The sequence below is a fragment of the Carcharhinus amblyrhynchos genome, chromosome 30, assembly GCF_965287045.1.
Source record: "Carcharhinus amblyrhynchos chromosome 30, sCarAmb.v2.hapA, whole genome shotgun sequence".
Taxonomy (NCBI): Eukaryota; Metazoa; Chordata; class Chondrichthyes; order Carcharhiniformes; family Carcharhinidae; genus Carcharhinus; species Carcharhinus amblyrhynchos.
Window position 1 is genome coordinate 21,112,561 of NC_137353.1, and position 20,097 is coordinate 21,132,657.

The 20,097-nt window shown below is 43.9% G+C and overlaps 1 protein-coding gene across 1 annotated transcript; it reads left to right on the forward strand.

The window, feature by feature from the left end:
- The first annotated feature begins 72 nt into the window (after nucleotides 1-72).
- Nucleotides 73-19,935, forward strand: pink1 (PTEN induced kinase 1). Its single transcript, XM_080215381.1, has 8 exons — nucleotides 73-507; nucleotides 3,521-4,117; nucleotides 5,435-5,532; nucleotides 13,410-13,583; nucleotides 15,665-15,828; nucleotides 16,913-17,040; nucleotides 17,204-17,440; nucleotides 18,865-19,935. The coding sequence occupies exons 1-8, from the start codon at nucleotides 184-186 to the stop codon at nucleotides 19,114-19,116; spliced, it is 1,974 nt and encodes a 657-aa protein (XP_080071507.1). The 5' UTR covers nucleotides 73-183; the 3' UTR covers nucleotides 19,117-19,935.
- Nucleotides 19,936-20,097: the final 162 nt, after the last annotated feature.

The following is a 20,097-nucleotide window of genomic DNA, read 5'->3' on the forward strand; positions in this document are numbered from 1 at the left end:
GCATCTTGTTTGGTCAGGCTCTGAGGCCGTTTATAAGTCGTTGCCATGGTGACCGTGCTTGTTTGGGGTCGAGCTTGGATCACGGTCCGGATTAACGGCCGCCCTCGCGCCTCAACCGCCGGCTTTTCCTCTCTGTCCTGCCCGCGATGTTAACCCCCCAGGCAAGGGTTTAATCCACTCAACATGTCGCTGCGGCGGCTCCTGGCTCGCGGCTTCGAGCTGGGCCGCTCGGCCTTGCGCCTCGCTACCCCCGCGGCCCGAGCCGCCCGGGGCAGCGCGACCTCCGGGCGGCCCTGGGCCCAGCAGCCGCTCCGGGAAGGCCTGCCCGCCCGCTACCATTATTTCCGCCTATCTGTGGGCGGCCTGGCCGCTCAGCTCCAGCGCTGCGGGCCTCGGCGGTTCCGCGGGCCCGGCGGGGCCTTGCTGGCCTTCGGCCTAGGGCTGGGCCTCATCGAGCAGCAGGTGGAGGAGGTGAGGATGGGGACTGCTGCCTGCGAGGACATCCAGGTAACAAATAAATAAGTGTTGACTTCAGGCAGAGTCACAGGGGACAGATTAACCTTTCAATCTGACACTAAACCTTGCCTCTATTCTCCCTCCCTAGATGCTATCAGACCTGCTGAGATTTTCCAGCATTTTCTATTTTTCTTAACCTTTCATGGCTAAATTTTCATATTGCTGCTCTGTCCTAGAACTGACATTGCCTAAATTTCATTTGGGAAAGAGCAACTGTGAAAAATATATTTTTTTTAACATGAGTTGGTGCTGGAATGCGGACTTCTTGTCAGCTGTGCCCAGCATACCCTCTGATTCTATCTTTTACCGTTGTCCTATGTTTTTAAAACTCCACTCTAACTTTTATAAACTCTCCAACCATGCCTTAATTCAATCTCTTACCTGCCTTACATTAAGTTGATCCTTTGCTACACCCTAGCTAAGACTGTAACACTACATTCTGCACCTCCTTTCTTTCTCTGAATGGTATGTTTTGTCTGTATCATAGAATCCCTACAGTGCAGAAGGAGGCCAATTGAGCCTGTACCGACAATGATCCCACGCAGACCCTATCCCCACAACCCCATACATTTATCCCTGACATTAATGGACAATTTAGCATGGCTAATCCACTTAACCCACACATCTTTGGACTGTGGGAGGAACTTGGAGCACCCGGAGGAAACACATGCAGACATGGGGAGAACGTGTAAACTCCACACAGTACCGAAGCTGGGAATTGAACCTGGGTCCCTGGCGCTGTGAGGCAGCAGTGCTAACCACTGTGTCCCCCATGTTTAATGTTTATTTATTAGCATCACAAGTAGGCTGACGTTAACACTGCAATGAAATTACTGTGAAAATTCCCTAGTTGCCACATTCTGGCACCTGTTCACATACACCGAGGGAGAATTTAGCATGTCCAATGCACTTAACCAGCACATCTTCCAGACTGTGGGAGGAAGCCCACGCAGACACGGGATGACATGCAGACTTCACACACACAGTGACGCAAGCGGGAATTGAAACCCGTGGCACTGTGAGGCAGCTGTGCTAACCACTGTGCTGCCCATATAACACACAAGAAAAAACTTTTCAGTGAATACTAATAGATATGACAATAAATCAGATTGAATGGTTTGCACATGGAATGTGCTGCCTGGAAGTGTGGTTGAGGCAGATTCAATTGAGGCATTCAAGAGAGCATTAGAGGATTATTTGGATAGAAACAATGTGCAGGAGTATGGAGAAAAGGTGGAGGAATGGCACTAAGTCTTCTGCACCATAACAATTCTGTGATTCTGAATTCAATTTAAGTGAAAGTCACAAGGGAAACCAATCTTAATGCCAGTTTTGGACCCCAACAGCTCGTTGATAATCCACTTGTAATGACCTAAATGAGGGCCATAAGGTGGGCCTCTTGAAGTATGAGCTCCCTGATTGAGAGAGTGTCAGGGCTGCTGGCATGCCAGATTTTGACTTTGAACCTGAAGCAGTCTTAAGAGTGGAATTGAGTTTGTAAAAAAAAAGAGAATTTGGTGAAGGGACACAGTCTTTGAGGAGTTATTTCACCACTCCTTCTTGCCTAAGCGTTTGACTGCTGACAGTCAACTGATGCTTGAGCTGAATAAATTTCCTACCAGTTTAGAAGAGACCGTGCCTTCACGCTGCCAATTTGTATTTAAGCTCTAATTTGATAATCCAGGTTCATGAGAGCAAGGAATTGGTAGATGTCTATACAACCATATGCTTACACTTGTCCACAAACTGAGCTTTTGCAGCAGAGCCTGTGGCAATTAGAAGTCCCAATCTGCACTACACCCCTTGCACAGGATCTGGGAATTGTGTGAACAGAGCGAGCAACCATACTTTAGTCAGATTACTGAGACATGCAGTCAGAACCAGGAGGTGCAAGTTAGAATATTGAATTAATTGACCAGTAATGTATAGAAAATGAAAGAAAGATGAGATTAAGAGGCAGAAAGTAATAGTAAAACATTTTCCTAATGCAGCTATAATTAAAATCTGAAGAAATAAAACTTCATACTTAAGTTATTTTTCAGTATCAGAGAGGTTGTTTGACAATAATTAAATGTATCATGTCATTAAAAATTCACGAGCTGTAATGAACAAACCCTAAGTTTTTCATAGAATTCCTACAGTGCAGAAGGAGGCCATTCGACCTAACCAAGTATCCTCCAGCAACAATCCCACCCCGGCCCTACCCCATAAGCCCTGTATATACCCTGATAATCCCCCTGACACTAAAGGGCAATTTATCATGGCTAATCCATCTAACCTGCACATCTGTGGCGTTTCTTGCATGTTTCGTAGGTACCTATTATGTAAGTGTCCCTACTTGACACCGTCCCATATATGTCAATGTTGATCTCTCAGCAAGGTACTGATTTAGCATAGCAGCCCGGGAGGCAGCTTCCTGATTTTTCCGCTTTACTGTGCATGCACGGCTACTGGACAAGCCCTCAGTAGTGTTGCTGCACTATCCAGGCCATTGTTTTGAGGGGGGTGAAGAATTTTCCTGAGTTTAATATCAAATCTGATCTGTCATTATTTAGAATGGGCTGAAGAATGGTGAATGTGAGCCATTGGCTCAGTAGAGAATGCATCTTTGGTGGTGTGGGGGGCTAGTGAAAAGGGACAAATTTAAACTTCACTGAGCAACAAAGTGCACTAACAGCAAAAGTTCTACCAAATCAGTGATCATTGGTTTGGTTTGCTCAATGTGATTCACTTCCTACCCTGGAGAAGCATTGAATACAGAGCTAATTTTTTTTAGCAGTTCTACTCATTAGGGTGAATAAAGGCTTGCAGTTCATTCAAAACTAACTGCACTTGATAAAAGTTCTACAATCTATAAATATATATTTATATATTAATATTTATAAATATATTATATAAAATATATATAAAAATATATTTTGTTTAGCACAAAATGACCTTGTGCTATTTCTCACCTTGCCTGCATCTTCATAAGAGTAATTGTTCTATTATTTCCATATGCCAGACATTGTTCAAAAGGAAGAAAATTAAATATGAAAACTCCATACCTTTGTGCACCCGTGGATATCGGTTTGAAGATTATGAGGTCGGATGTCACATTGGAAAGGGGTGTAATGCAGCTGTGTACAAGGCATTTCTCCCTGGACTGGCCAAGTCAAAGGCAAGTGAGGCAATCACTACAAAGCAGAGAGTCCAAGAGGGTAACGGAGAGGGAAAGAGTGCAGCCATCATAAAGGATGTTTCCAGTGAGGACCGCGAAGTAAGAAAGAACACAGTGATTACGCAGGAAACGTCAAGTTTAAGTTTTGTGATTTTGAAGAGAGAACCATCAACTGACCCACTGGGTGATCCTGAGGGAGACATCAGCTACCCACTGGGTGATCCTGAGGGGGACATCAGCTACCCACTGGGTGAGAGCGAGGAAGATGACATCCACCTACTGAGTGATTCCGATGGAGACGTCAGCCACCCATTGAGTGATTCTGAGGAAGACATCAGCTACCCACTGAGTGATTCCAAGGGAAACATGAGCCACCCACTGGGTGATTCCGAGGGGGATGACAGCTACCCACTGGCTCTAAAAATGCTTTGGAACATAAAAGTAAGTTATTTGCAGTGAGTTTGTTGCTTGAATCTGGATCCAAAATGACCAAACAGGCCCAGGCAGCAGACAGTGAGGCGGTCATTTGATCCGATTATCTCTCTTATGTGATTACATCCATGTGTGGATGTCTTTGGAAAAGAGCACTGGGTCTCTGCTGGTACGCTTGAAGCCTTCTGCGAATGGTGGGCGTTACAGCAGTTGGAGTGCATCAGCTCCCCCCAAAGTTTTATTTTAATTTAAATTCGATTAATTTCCTTTGAAGACTTGGTTTTTGTGATGGTGTCCCTTTAGGAACTTGTTCAGTTGTTTATTAGTTAATTTGTTTATTTGATTTTAAAATACTGGGATACGTGGTATAATACTTGCAGCTTGAAAGGGTATGCAATGAACCTTAGGAAGGCAGTACTCTTGAGTTTAACATACTTTACTTGCCGCCTAGTTGGAAAATAAAGCCATGATTTTTAATGTAATATTTTTCCTGCTTTAAAAAAGGGCACAATTACTTAACAATGTAAGTAACAACCATAAGAACAATGTCATATTGGGATGGAAACATGATGTACCAAAATATTTGTAGTCAATGACTGTAGTCCCTGGTTGGATACTTTCTAGTTGCAGATAGAAACCACCAGAATTAATCCTGTCTGGCATGTAGCCTGTGGAGGATTTTAAATCTGATTGCGCTGCATGTAACACTTCCAGAGTGATAGTGAGCTGGATCATCATGGAATGATCAACTCTTTGCGGGTGAATAGGTGGTTGTGAAGATTTGTTTGAATTCATAGAATCATAAAATCCTGCTGTTAGAATTGTGTTTCCCTGTCGTGTTTAAGCCCCTCCATTCCCGAAGATAAGAAAATTTGCCATTTCAGCTACCTCTTGCATCAAAATATTGCTCAGCGTGGGAGAAGCACTGCAAATCAATTTGGGAATTAGCATCTAGGATCTGCCAGAGCCGTGATCCAGAGATAGTTCACTCTGGAAAAGCTAATACTAGCTGTCACCTGTGCCAAATTTATGCCATGTCTGTGCTTTTGGTTGATTGGTTTGACCACATCACATTACTTGGAATTGTTGATGTGCTTTTCCCCTTGATCAAAATGACATTGACTTGAGAAAATATGGGTGAATGGAAGGGAACTTTATCACTAATGTTTTGTGGATCTCGCTATCTCCTCCTTCCATTTTAAACTTGATACTTCTGCTGTGAAATGAAAATACTTGGGTTGGAAAACATTTTAAAGCAAGCGCTGGTGTTTTGCACATTAAGTTTTACAGAATTCATTGTCTTGATGCTTGAACCTCTCATTGCAGTTGGGGTCCTCCAGTGATGCAATCTTGACAGCAATGGGCAAGGAGCTGGTTCCAACCCTCCCCAATGCTTTAACCGGAGAGTTTGACAGAACCAAAGGGTTAGTTACACATATGCAGCACTTTTATTAGTGACTGTTTGCCTGATCAGTATGAATGTGATAGGATGGGTGATTGCAGACACAGTACTGTTGGTTAAATATACCTGCCTGCAGGTGGACTTTTGCTCAATATTCTTGTCCATGTAATTATCATATATTGTATCCCTACTTGGTTATTAAATATGTCCATATCAAACTAAAAGAACAGACTAATGCAAATACAAGGAAAGTAGAAATGCAGCCAAAGGGAAAACTCGAAAAAATCAATCATGGATAGAAAAAAGCAATTGGACTGAAAAGGGGGAATATGAAAAATGAAAAAAAACTTAGGATCATAGATTCCCTACAGTGCAGAAGGAGGCCATTGAGCACACACTGGGAACATTCCCACCCAGGTCCTATGCCTGTAACCTCACAAAATTACCTTGCTAATCTCCCTGACACTACAGGGCAATTTAGCATGGCCAATCCACTTAACCTGCAAATCTTTGGACTGTGGGAGGAAACCAGAGTACCTGGAGAAAACCCACACAGACACAGGGAGAATGTGCAAACTCCACACACACACACACACACACACACACACACACACACACACACACACTCTCTCACTCTAACCCGAGGCCGGAATTGAATCTGGGTCCCTGGCACTGTGAGGCAGCAGTGTTAGCCACTGTGCCACCATGCTGCCCAGTGTGGGAGTTCTTCTAGCTAACAGCATATGTTTTAACAAATGTATTTGTATAGTGTGGTAAACAAGAATGTGGGTCAGTTAAATACAGATGGAGGGAAGATTATAATGGATCAAAAGGAAAGACATGAAATTAGGACATTGTATAATTTTACTGTGGAGGAAGAGTATTACACATAGTACAAAGATCAGTAGAATAAGGAGAAGAATCTAGTGAGTTTAATATAAAATAATGGGACTCAAGATGGACTAGTCTCTAGAATCTGGTTTTCACCCCAGGGTATTAACAAAAATAGGTGAGGAAACTGCATACCTGTCGATTTAACCAGTCGTGGGGAAGTTACTGATTATATCATCAGGGACAGGAGTGACTGAGCACTTGACAAATGTCAACTAATGAAAGAAAGTCATAGAACTGTGGAACAGTTCACAAAGAAAGGATATTATTAAACTAGAAAGAGTGCAGAAAAGATTTATTAGGATGCGACCGGAACTTGATGGATTGAGTTATAAGAAGAGGCTGAATAGACTGGGACTTTTTTCTCTGGAGCATAGGAGGTTGCAGGGTGACCTTATAGAGGTATATAAAATAATGAGGGACATAGACAAGGTAGACTGTCAATATCTTTTCCCAAAGGGAGGGGAGTCTAAAACTAGAGGGCATACATTTAAGGTGAGAGGGGAGAGATATAAAAATGTCTAGAGGGGCAGTTTTTTCACACAGAGGATGGTGAGTGTCTGGAACAAAGTGCCAGAGGTAGTAGTAGAGGCGGGTACAATTTTATCTTTTAAAAAGCATTTAGATAGTTACATGGGTATAGAGGGATATGGGCCAAATGCGGGCAATTGGGATTAGCTTAGGGGTTTTAAAAAAATAGGGTGACATGGACAAGTTGGGCCAAAGGGCCTGTTTCCATGCTGTAAACCTCTCTGACTGTATGACTCTAACGAAAGAAGCCATTCAGACCATTGTGTCTGCGTCGGCTCTTTCAGTTAGTAACTCAGATAGTCCCACTCCCCTTCTCATTCCTTTTTTGAGTGTCGGTGTACACGCACAGCACAAAAAACTCGTGCAGATGTATTTAAAGCAATCAACAAGGTGAATGGTATATTGGCCTTTTCCTCATTTTACAATTTCAAGCATCTTGAGACATTGATGCTGAAGTTGTACAAAGCCTCGATGAGACTGAATATACCACATTGTTCAGTTTTGGGAATTCTGTAGAATAGATACAGAGAAATCTTTTTCTTTGATAAGGGAACAAGAATAAGTGGCATAATTGGAGCTAGGCCACTTAGGAATCAAATCAGGGAGCAACTTTTACACACAAAGGATCATAGATTTATAGAATGATACTGCACAAAATGAGGTCATTTGATCTATCATTGCCCTGTTCCCATGCCCTTTCTGCATAGCTCCATAAAAATTATTTGTGTGAAGTGTTGAGTGTGTGGGTGAAGAGAGTTTTGTGTGAAATTGCTTCTTATTTTCTGCCTACACCGCTGTCCAGCAGCAAGACATGAAAGAGAACATGTAAGTCTCTCCCTGTGTATTCAGCCTTTCCATCAGCAATTCCTGGGTTATGCCTTCTCTTGGTGACATATAGAAACTGGGTCTCTCAGTCCCGGGCTATAGTGTCAGGGGAATTCTTTAGGAGTGGTCTCCCCCCCGCCACCATGCAATGTGCAGGCCAACTGGCATGTGGACATGCCCTGGCACTCTTGAACGAAACTTGCAACTATGGGTGAATAGCTCTCACCTTTTGTAAATATCTTGGGAGAGTTGTAGACTTAAGGAAGTAAAGCCTGACAAAAAAGTCTGGGGGTGATGCTCAAAGCCAAACTGTTATCAAAAAAATGTAATCCTTCTGACAACTTCTGCAACCAAGTTCAGAGCCAAATGAATTGCTTTGTATTCCTTTAGACATAACCAAGGAGGTTTCAAGGAGGGGTGCTGATGTTTGGGCAGCCTAGGGCCTCATACACTTCTTGTCCAGAGGACAGTCCTGTTCTCTGTAGAGCATTAACTCTTTTGCACAACGCATTGCAGATTATCAGAATGAGGGTGGTGGAAATCTGAAGACAATCCATTCCCCACCAGCTCTGATGCTGGGTTGATGGATTCATACCGAGCAAGTATCTCAAGTTGTATGAATCAAAGGCTGGTAAATGGAGATTAGGTGGAAATCAGCCATGATTAAATTAATGAAACTAGCTTACGGGGCTGAAATACCTACATCTGTTCCCTTGTTTCTCTGATATGAAAGACTGGGTGACTTCCTCTTACTTCACAGTTATAACCCAAGTATAATTCTGTATCTGTAGAGGTGAATCTGCTCCTCATATCATGGCATAGATTGTTGTGTGCCAGCTTGTAGCATTGCAGCTTCACCAACGTTGGAGTATAACAGCAATTTCAATTGAAATCATGTACTACTGTTGGACGTGGGGGGCTCGAGGAAGAGTACTTGGAATGCTGCCGGGATAGTTTCCTCGAACAGTGTGTGTTGGAGCCAACGAGGGAGCGAGCTATCTTGGATCTGGTGCCATGTAATGAAGCGGGTAGAATTCGGGACCTTGTGGTGAAGGATCCTCTTGGGGAGAGTGATCATTGTATGGTGGAGTTTCTGGTGCAGATGGAGGAGGAGAAAGTAGGTTCCCGGACACGCGTCCTTTGTTTGAATAGAGGGAAATACGGTAGGATGAGAGAAGAATTGGCGAATGTGGACTGGGAGAGCGCGTTGGAGGGAGGGTCTGTTGAGGAGCAGTGGAGGATCTTTAAGGAGATCTTTCTTGGTGCTCAACGGAAATTTATTCCGATGGTCAAAAAGGATAGTAGGAGGAGAGGTAATAAGCCGTGGATAACAAAGGAGATGAAGGAAAGTGTTAAACTAAAAGCGGAGGAATTTAGAGTAGCTAAGAGTAGTGGGCGAGAAGAGGATTGGGAGAGGTTTAAATGTCAACAAAGATTGACAAAGAAGTTGATAAGGAAGGGTAGGAGAAACTATGAAGCTGGGCTAGCGCTTAATATAAAAAAGGATAGCAAGAGTTTTTATAAATATATAAAAAGGAAGAGGCTGGCTAGGGTGAATGTTGGTCCTTTAGAGGATGAGAAAGGGGACCTAGTGGTAGGGGATGGGGATATGGCTAAGGTATTGAATAACTTTTTTGTTTCTGTCTTCACGGAAGAGGACGTGAATAATTTGCCGGGTGTTAGCGATGGAAAGGTGGTGGGACTGGAGGGTCTTAATGACATTACTGTTACTAGAAAGGCGGTGCTTGACAGACTGGAGGGGCTGATTGTGGACAAGTCCCCAGGACCGGATGGAATGCATCCGAGGGTTCTGAAAGAAATGGCGGAGGTGATAGTGGATGCCTTGGTGGTTATTTTCCAAACATCGCTGGATTCCGGGGAAGTGCCGGATGATTGGAAAACGGCTAATGTTACGCCGTTGTTTAAGAAGGGTGCCAGGCAAAAGGCGGGGAATTATAGGCCGGTTAGTTTAACGTCTGTGGTAGGTAAAATGTTAGAATCTGTCATTAAGGAGGAAATTGCAAAGCATCTTGAAGGGAATTGCTTGATAGAGCAGACGCAGCACGGTTTCATTAAAGGGAAGTCGTGTCTGACAAATTTACTGGAGTTCTATGAGGATGTGTCTAGGGCGGTGGATAGAGGAGAGCCGGTGGATGTGGTCTTTCTAGATTTTCAGAAGGCGTTTGACAAAGTGCCTCACAAGAGGTTATTGCAGAAGGTCGAGGGACATGGAGTTGGGGGTAGGGTGTTTGTGTGGATAGAGGATTGGTTGTCAAATAGGAGGCAGAGAGTGGGGGTCAACGGGTGCTATTCGGATTGGCGGATGGTGACTAGTGGAGTGCCCCAGGGGTCGGTGCTGGGGCCTCAGCTTTTTACCATTTATATAGATGATCTGGAGGAGGGAACCGAGTGTAGAGTGTCGAAATTTGCTGATGACACCAAGATTGGGGGAACGGCAAATTGTGCGGAGGGTGTTGAGAGTCTGCAGAACATAGAACATAGAACATTACAGCGCAGAACAGGCCCTTCGGCCCACAATGTTGCGCCGACCAGTTAAAAAACAATGACCCTCTAACCTAAACCAAACCCTTACCATCCATAAACCTATCCACGGATCTCTTAAACGCCCCCAAACTAGGCACATTTACAACTGCAGCAGGCAGGGCATTCCAATCCCTCACCACCCTCTGGGTAAAGAACCTACCCCTGACATCCGTCCTATAACTACCACCCCTTAATTTAAAGCTATGCCCCCTCGTGCTAGCTTTCTCCATCCGAGGAAAAAGGCTATCACCGTCCACCCTATCTAAACCTCTAATCATCTTATATGTTTCAATAAGGTCCCCTCGTAGCCGCCTTCTTTCTAATGAAAACAACCCCAAATCCCTCAGCCTCTCTTCATAGGACCTCCCCTCCATACCAGGCAACATCCTGGTAAACCTCCTCTGCACCCTCTCCAAAGCCTCCACATCCTTCCTATAATGTGGGGACCAGAACTGCACACAATACTCCAAGTGCGGCCGCACCAGAGTTTTGTACAGTTGCAACATGACGCTGCGGCTCCTAAATTCAATCCCCCTACCAATAAACGCCAAGACACCGTATGCCTTCCTAACAACCCTATCTACTTGATTCCCAACTTTCAGGGATCATACACCCAGATCCCTCTGTTCATCCACACTATTCAGAGTCCTACCGTTAGCCCTATGCTCTACACATCCGTTATTCCTGCCAAAGTGAATTACCTCACACTTTTCCGCATTAAACTCCATCCTCCACCTCTCGGCCCAGCTCTGCAACTTGTCCAAGTCTCCCTGTAGACTAAGACACCCTTCCTCACTATCTACCACACCTCCGACTTTGGTGTCATCAGCAAATTTACTAATCCACCCAACTATACCCTCATCCAGATCATTTATGAAAATTACAAACAGCAGTGGCCCCAAAACAGATCCCTGAGGCACACCACTCGTAACTGAACTCCATGTCAAATACTTACCATCAACCACCACCCTCTGTCTCCTATCCGCCAGCCAATTCCTAATCCAATTTCCTAGATCACCCTCAATCCCATACATCTGCAATTTCTGCAGAAGCCTTCCATGGTGAACCTTATCAAATGCCTTACTAAAGTCCATATATACCACGTCAACTGCCTTACCCCCATCCACCTCTTTGGTCACTTTCTCAAAAAACTCAGTAAGGTTAGTAAGGCACGACCTACCCTCCTCAAAACCATGCTATCTAATCAATTCATTACTCTCCAAATAACTATAAATCCTATCCCTAATAATTTTTTCTAAAACCTTGCCCACAACAGAAGTAAGACTCACCGGTCTATAATTCCCGGGGAAGTCTCTGTTCCCCTTCTTAAACAATGGGACAACATTCGCTAACCTCCAATCTTCTGGCACTGTACCGGTGACCAACGACGACCTGAAGATCAGAGCCAGAGGCTCTGCAATCGCCTCCCTTGCCTCCCAGAGAATCCTAGGGTAAATCCCGTCCGGCCCAGGGGACTTTGTTCTTAACATATCTATAGAACGCCTTAGGATTCTCCTTAATCCTATCAGCCAAAGTCTTCTCATGTCCTCTTTTAGCCCTTCTTAGCTCTCTCTTTAACTCCCTCCTAGCCAATCTAAAGCTTTCTAGTGCACTACCTGAGCCCTCAAGTCTCATCCGGACATAAGCCTCCTTTTTCTTTTTAACCAGTGAATCAACTTTCCTAGTGGTGCACTAGGAAAGTTGATTCACTGGTTAAAAAGAAAAAGGAGGCTTATGTCCGGATGAGACTTGAGGGCTCAGGTAGTGCACTAGAAAGCTTTAGATTGGCTAGGAGGGAGTTAAAGAGAGAGTTAAGAAGGGCTAAAAGAGGACATGAGAAGACTTTGGCTGATAGGATTAAGGAGAATCCTAAGGCGTTCTATAGATATGTTAAGAACAAAGTCCCCTGGGCCGGACGGGATTTACCCTAGGATTCTCTGGGAGGCAAGGGAGGCGATTGCAGAGCCTCTGGCTCTGATCTTCAGGTCGTCGTTGGTCACCGGTACAGTGCCAGAAGATTGGAGGTTAGCGAATGTTGTCCCATTGTTTAAGAAGGGGAACAGAGACTTCCCCGGGAATTATAGACCGGTGAGTCTTACTTCTGTTGTGGGCAAGGTTTTAGAAAAGGATCTAGATAGGCTGGGCGAATGGGCCAGGAAATGGCAAATGGAATTTAATGTTGGCAAGTGTGAGGTGGTCCACTTTGGTAGGAAAAATGGTAGGAAGGACTATTACTTACGAGGCGAAAAACTGCAGCAGGCGACGGTGCAGAGGGACCTCGGGGTCCTTGTGCATGAGTCGCAAAAACCCAGCTTGCAGGTGCAGCAGGTGGTCAGGAAGGCGAATGGGATGCTGGCCTTCATAGCGAGGGGGATTGAATATAAAAGTAGGGAGGTCTTGCTGCAGCTGTATAGGGCATTGGTGAGGCCGCAACTGGAGTACTGTGTGCATTTTTGGGCGCCGCACCTGCGCAAAGATATTTTGGCCTTGGAGGGAGTGCAGAGGAGGTTTACTAAGCTGATACCGGAGTTGAGGGGGTTGAGCTATGAGGAGAGGCTGAATAAACTGGGCTTGTACTCGTTAGAGTTTAGAAGAATGAGGGGAGATCTCATTGAGACGTATAAGATGATGAATGGGATGGATAGGATAGAGGTGGAAAGACTCTTCCCGCTCAAAAAAGACAATAGGACTAGGGGGCACAGCCTAAAGATAAAAGGGGAGTGGTTTAGAACGGAGTTGAGGAGGAACTTCTTCACTCAAAGGGTGGTGAATCTCTGGAATTCTCTGCCCGTTGAAGTGGTGGAGGCTGCCTCGCTAAATATTTTTAAGACGCGGGTTGATGGGTTTTTGATAGGAGAGGGGATTAAGGGTTATGGGGAGAGGGCGGGAAAGTGGAACTGAGCAGCGACAGATCAGCCATGATCTTGTTGAATGGCGGGGCAGGCTCGAAGGGCTGGATGGCCTACTCCTGCTCCTATTTCTTATGTTCTTATGTTCTTACTATTACGTGCTACACCCAGAGAAAACAAAACACAAATTACAAGAATTTTCCTGTTGAATTATTCTTTGCCTCATAAATTATCTCGATAACTATGGTCAATCCTACAGTCATAACAGAAAAAAGATGAAACGACATCCGAACATCATCCAGATTGTCCGAGCTTTCGTAGACAACGTTCCTCTCTTGCCTGGAGCTTGGATAGAGTACCCTGATGTACTGCCAACCAGATTGAATCCTTGTGGGTTGGGACACAATCGCACGCTCTTTCTGGTGATGAAAAGGTAAGCAGTTCAGACTCTGCCAGGTATGTGTGTTTAAGAGATGCAAGCTGAATAATTACTCCTGGTCTTTCCTCTTATGGGGAAATCTAGAACAGACAGTCACAGGTATAGGTTGAGAGGTGCTAGATTTAAAACTGAGATGAGGAGGAACTACTTCACACAGAGGGTGCTGGATTTGTGGAACTCACTGCCCCGTAGCACAGTGGAGTCTGAACCGTTGAATGGTTTCAAGGAGGAGATAGATATATTTCTGATTTTTAAAAAATGGGTTAAAGGTATATGGGGAACAGGCAGGGAGATGGATTTGAGATCAGGGAGAGATCAGCCATGATTTGACTGAATGGCTTGCAGGACTGAGTTTGCCTACTTCTGCTCCTAATTCCTATGTTCCTATGTTTATGTTCCTATATCCACCGTGTATTATGCTTGGACTGGAAGGAAACCTGAAAATGGCCATGGAAAAAACACGATTTAGGTCTCTGCACGGGGTGGAAGAGATTGATTGACTCTTAGATATTGGACATCTATTCTGTGTAGCCAGATTTAGTTAGCTAACTTCCTGATGCACAGATCTCAGTTTGATGTTGGTTAAGCAGTATATTTATTGGCAGGAGTACTAAATCTTTCCATTGAAAATCAGTGCACAGTTTCTGAATTGTTTTTAAACATCTGATAGCATTCCCTTTGTACATGTTGCTAATACTGGTACAACATAGTTTATGAACCCCTGACTGGGAAATAATCTACATAATATGCTGCAATGTTGGTTGCAATATTAAACCAATCTTGGTCTGAGGATTCAGGTCATTTGAACTTGTATGAATGTGTGTGTGTGTATATTAGTGCCATGATACTGAACATAAAATCTAGAGGATATGAGTTCAAATACCACCCAGGGAAAATTAAAATTGAATTCACTAAATCTGGTCATTTATGGACTAGCATGTTATTGTGTCTTCCATACCTATGGTAGCTTCAATATATATATTCATTTTTTATTGTTTCTACTGATGATATACAACCTGCACGTTATAAATAGAGAGCACTTTATGCGCAACACCTATTATCAACTGATGGACAGACGATCTATCTTCCCATCACTGTGGGAGCTGCTGAAGTGAAGAGACACTGTTGCTCCCACCTCACTTGTTGCCAAGAGAGCGAAAGCGAGGGGTAATGATAGGAATTTTTGCAGTGTCCTCACTTGACACTATAGTTTTTTTTTCTCTTCCTGTTGTGAAACACTCACTTTGGAAAAGCCTGGGCAATGTATTTGAAATCAGAAAACCATGACGGTGAAATATGTTGCAACATTCAAGCAGATGACTTTTGAGCAACTCCATTATCTAGACTGCAACCAAAGCAAAAAGGCAGTGGCTCAGCTATTTGTGAGAGATTAGGAAGGTCAAATGTTCAGTCACTGGTCCGTGCTGTACTGAGTAGTACTACTGATGTGGCTCTGTGTTAGGGAACTGATTCTTCGTTGCTATCGACTGATACTTGCTGGAATTCTGAGAGTGGAAATTGAGTCAGGACAGGGTAGACTTTGTTGTCTCCACATTCTGACACTTGTTATCTAGACTGGCGCATGGTCTGGGTCAGGTGCCAGAAGGTACTTTGCAACAAGAGTCAGCATCTTTAGTGGGGGAACAGAGAAGAAAAGGAATAGGTGTTTAAAAAAAACACCATCTTAGATTTTCACAGAATCACAGTGCAGAAGAGGCCCTTCAGCCCATCAAGTCTACACTAATACATGAAATGCCCTGCCCTGCCCACCTAATCGCACCAGAATTTGAACCAGGAGAGGCTGTAAGATGCTGCTGGATATACTGCTGCTTTTTCAAAATAATGATACAGTGATTTGAATTGATTTCTTATTGTCAATGTATTGGCAGTGAAAAGTATTGTTTCTTTCGTGCTATACAGACAAAATTTACCGTTCATAGAATACGTAGGGAAGAAAAAAAGGAAAGGATGCAGAATATAGTGTCGCAGTTACAGATAAGGTAAAGAGAAACTTAATATGTGATGGGACCATTTCAAAAGTCTGATTGAATGACATTGTGTGTCTTCTGCTTTAGTTATCCATGCACCCTGCGCCAGTACCTTCAGGTCTGTACCCCCAACACAAAGTTTGCATCTCTGATGATTCTTCAGCTACTGGAGGGAGTGGACCATCTGGTTCAGCATGGCATTGCACACAGAGACCTGAAGTCTGATAATATCCTGGTGGAGTTTGATTCAGGTGATTGTACAAATATAGGAGCAGGGAAAATCCTGCAAGCAGTCATTAACGTGCAGATTTATGGAGTTTATCAACTCTGCATGAACAAAAAATAGTTATAACTTCTGGGGCATAAACATCAGAATGATGTAAGGGAGGATATGTCCAGATTTCCAAACTTGAGCCACAAAACTCTGTACAGGATACAGTTAATTTATTCATCAGTTTCACAATTAGGCTTACATTAACACTGCAGTGAAGTTACTTTGAAAATCCACTAGTTGCCACACTCCTGTGCTTGTTCAGATACACTGAGGGAGAATTTAGCATGGCCAGTGCACCTAACCAGCATGTCTTTCAGATTGTGGGAGGAAACCGGAACACCCAGAGAAAATCCACGCAGACACAGGGAGAACATGCAAACTCCACACAGTAACTCAAGCTAGGTCCCTGGTGCTGTGGGGCAGCAGTGTTAACCACTGCTGCTTCATAGTCCTAGTACTAAAGTCCTAGCTCAGTGTTTACACAATGTATACACTTTTGTATACAGAGTTTCATTTTTTTGCCTCAAACATATGCAATGAGGAAGATGAAAGGGTTTGCAATCAATATTTCAAGGAGGTCATTGACAGCTGCAATGTTTCCCTAGAATTCCTGCAGTACAGAAGGAGGCCATTCGGCCCATCGAGTCTTTACCGACCACCATCCCAACCAGGCCCCATTCCTGTAACCGCACATATTTACCCTGCTAATCCCCGAAGACTAGGGTGAATTTCACATGGCCAGTCAACCTAACCCGCACATCTCTGGACTGTGGGAGGAAAGCAGAGCACCAGAGGAAACCCACACAGACACTGGGAGAATGTGCAAACTGCAGACATACAGTGACTCAAGCTAGTCCCTGGTGCTGTGAGGCAGTTGTGCTAACCACTATGCCATTTTGTGGCACGTTGTAAGATTATTTTTCTGTTATATTTCATTGATCAGATTTTTTCTTTCTAATTAATCCATAGCATCTTTGCCTCAGTTGTAGAATTGATGATTCAAGACCCATGAGCAAAGCACAGTATAACTTCAAGTCTTTCCCTTTTTGTGCATTGTTTAGTTGGCTGCCCACGTTTGGTGATCACTGATTTTGGTTGCTGCCTAGCAGAGGAAAGTCTGGGATTGAGGCTTCCCTTTACCAGTATGGACGTTGACCGGGGAGGAAATAGCTGTCTTATGGCTCCTGAGGCAAGTGCATTGTGGAAAATAAGTAAATCACACACAGCCCATTATTTGTACTCAGTTAATGTTTGCAGTGCGCCGCTTTTGTCTGTAACTGCAATCGAGTGACTGACTGAACAAGTCGAAATTCTTTGACCCTGACTCTAACCCCTATTACTGTGCTTCACAGATTTCTACAGCAGTTCCTGGACCCAATGTAATTATTGATTACAGCAAATCAGATGCCTGGTCAGTGGGTACCTTGGCCTATGAGATCCTGGGTCTTCACAATCCATTTTATGGGTGTGGAATGGATTACCTGGAAAGCAGGAACTATCAAGAGGATAATCTGCCCCCTCTGCCAGGTTCCATTCACAGAGACGTGAGGCTGGTGGTGAAGCTTTTGCTATGCAGAGATCCTATGAGGGTGAGTACAGCAGTAATGGTTGAAACAGTTCATTGACTTGAAACAAAGAGATCCTTCTGTAAGTGTCCTTGGAATTATCCCAACTTTGATTTTTATAAACATTTACATTTGACAGGCAGGTGGTTCAGCAAGCTGCTCCAAGCTCACAAGACCATTCAGTCCATCAGGCCTGCTCTGCTGTTCAGTACGATCATGGGCTGTGACACAACCTTCCCATCTGCTCCCCATAACCTTAGACTCAGTGAGAAATCAAAATTCTGCCTGTCCCAGCCTTAAAGGTATTCACCGATAAAGCTTCCACAACCACCTGGGGCTGGTAATTCCAAAGGTTCACAATCCTGAAAGCCCCACACCAGAATGGCCAGAGAACTATTACCAGATATCTCGTCTCCGTAACCGTCCCTACTGCCCTACGCAGCCATGTACTCCCCCTGGGGGAAGAAAACCCAGGGCCAACAATTTAAGAAGATAACTTGGCAATAATTAATGTGTTAATTAATGCTTCGCTGTATTCTCAGGAAATTGAGGAATTGATTATTCGGAGCAAGTACAGAATTGGAGGTTGAAGCCCAAGCTCAGTCATGATGGCATTCAGCAATGGTGCCAGCTCAAGGAGTCATATGGTTTACTCTTGCTCCTATTTGGTGGCCTAGTGGTTAGCACTGCTGCCTCACAGTGCCAGGGATCAGGGTTCAATTCTGGCCTTGGGTGGCTGTGTGGAGTTTGCACATTCTCTCTGTGTCTGTGTGAGTTTCGTCCAGGTGCTCCGGTTTCCTCCCACAGTCCAAAAATGTGCAGGTTAGGTAATTGGCCCTGTTAAATTGCCCCTTAGTGTCCCAAGATGTGCAGGTTAGATGGATTAGCCAAGGTAGATGTGTGGGGTTATGGGGACAGGGTGGGGGAGAGGGCCTGGCTGAGATGCTCTGTCAGACAGTCGGTGTAGACCCGATGGATTGAATGACCTCCTTCTGCACTGTAGAGGTAAATTTTTTTTTGTTCTTGTACTCGCTCTGTGTTTCAATACCAGGTATTGAAACACAGGTACCTTACAGCCAGCACTGCCTCATTCAGTGAAGATGAGAATCTTGAAGTGAAAACAGAAAATGCTACAAACATTCAGCCAGTCAGGCAACATCTGTTAGCATTTCCAGTTGATGGTTTTTAATTTTTCACTCTCTGCAGCGCCAGGGAATCAGTGGAGTTTTGTAAGGAAAGGTGAAAGGGTATTCTCCTCCCACACTTCATCCAAAAGCCTTCTAAAGACTTTTCTTTTTTGGCTATTTTTCCCAGAGAAAAACTGGAAATTGAGACTGAATGTACTGCCTTTCCTCTCAACCCCAGCAAACATCAGCTAAAATGTGGAATTTTGTCAACCTGTCAATCTGTAGAACCTAAGAATTGAATTTTTCTTTTTGTTCTTGCAGCGCCTGTCAGCGAGAGTTGCTGCAGACATGCTACACCTTCACCTGTGGGGGACGGAACTCCTCACCTCTACACAAATCGGCATCAAGGAAGTTTTCGATTGGCTTCGCTGCCAGACTCTGCTTACCTTCCTGCAGCTTGCAACGGGCCAAGAATTATCTGTGGAGACTGAACTAAAGAGAAGCTTCTTGGCAAATCTCAGCTTTGAGGAACTGAGCCTGGGACTGGATCTGTTGCTACACGGGAAGCGCTGAATGAGTTTGCATCAATAAATAAAACACTGGCTTTTCAAACAGAATTTAGTGAACTTGCTGTGACTAATTGCGGACCTAGGAATAAAGCTTTGCACTTAAAGCTCTTATTAATCTCATTAATTAGAAATTAACAGCATGTCTGGGATTTATCCTGGCCCAACAGTTAAAGATAAATGAATATTTAATACAATCTCCCATCATACTTCACTGAAATTGGAGGGAAAGAAATGATTGGCTTCCCTGGATCTAAAACAGCTAGTAAATAAATAACATGCATGTGCAAAATTAACCCTGTGTTTACTTAGCATTTTATTGATCCCGACCACAGGCCAGTTTACTACTGAGCTGCGTTTCTTGCACAACTTTAAAGTCGAGCCCTGGAACTGGGCAGGTTTCATTGACAAAATGGACTCGGTTGAAAGTCCAAGGTCCACAGTACGCGGCACGGTCAAGTCGCAAAATGTATGAGAAAGAACAAAGACAAATCAATTTAAGTAGCGGCAGGTGACACTGAGCCTGTAGGTTGTCCGAGGAAAAGGAGAAGCAATTCTGATTTTTGGGGAGGGAATATTAAGTTTTGGGGATATATGAGATGTGAATCCTGTGGGCAGATGCTGCTTGTCATGTGCAGGTTCTGCTTGGTGGGGGAACCTTGAAAGTAATTGAAACAATTTTCTGCACATCTTGCTTATTTTTCTGTATTGCAGCCATTTATCTTGCAGTTAAATGAGTTACTGAGCTCATTCGTACTAATGCACAGGCATGTTTCTACTCTGCATTTAAAGAAAGTTAAATAAACACTACCATCTGAAGTTTGAACATTGATCTTGTTTTCATTTCCCCCTGGCCTATTGTTCTTGTTGCTGTTCTGTAAATCATTGATATCCAGCAGTGTGATCTCTCACATAAGTCAATGTCAGCAGTTCAAATCTGACTTAAGCTGTAAACTAAACTTCCAAAAATACTGACAGGACCAATTTC

Coding starts and splice junctions, on each gene's coding strand:
- pink1 (XM_080215381.1), top strand. CDS start 184: ATGTCGCTGCGGCGGCTCCTGGCTCGCGGCTTCGAGCTGGGCCGCTCG. Junction 508..3,520: donor CTGCCTGCGAGGACATCCAG/GTAACAAATAAA, acceptor TCCATATGCCAG/ACATTGTTCAAAAGGAAGAA. Junction 4,118..5,434: donor AAATGCTTTGGAACATAAAA/GTAAGTTATTTG, acceptor CTCTCATTGCAG/TTGGGGTCCTCCAGTGATGC.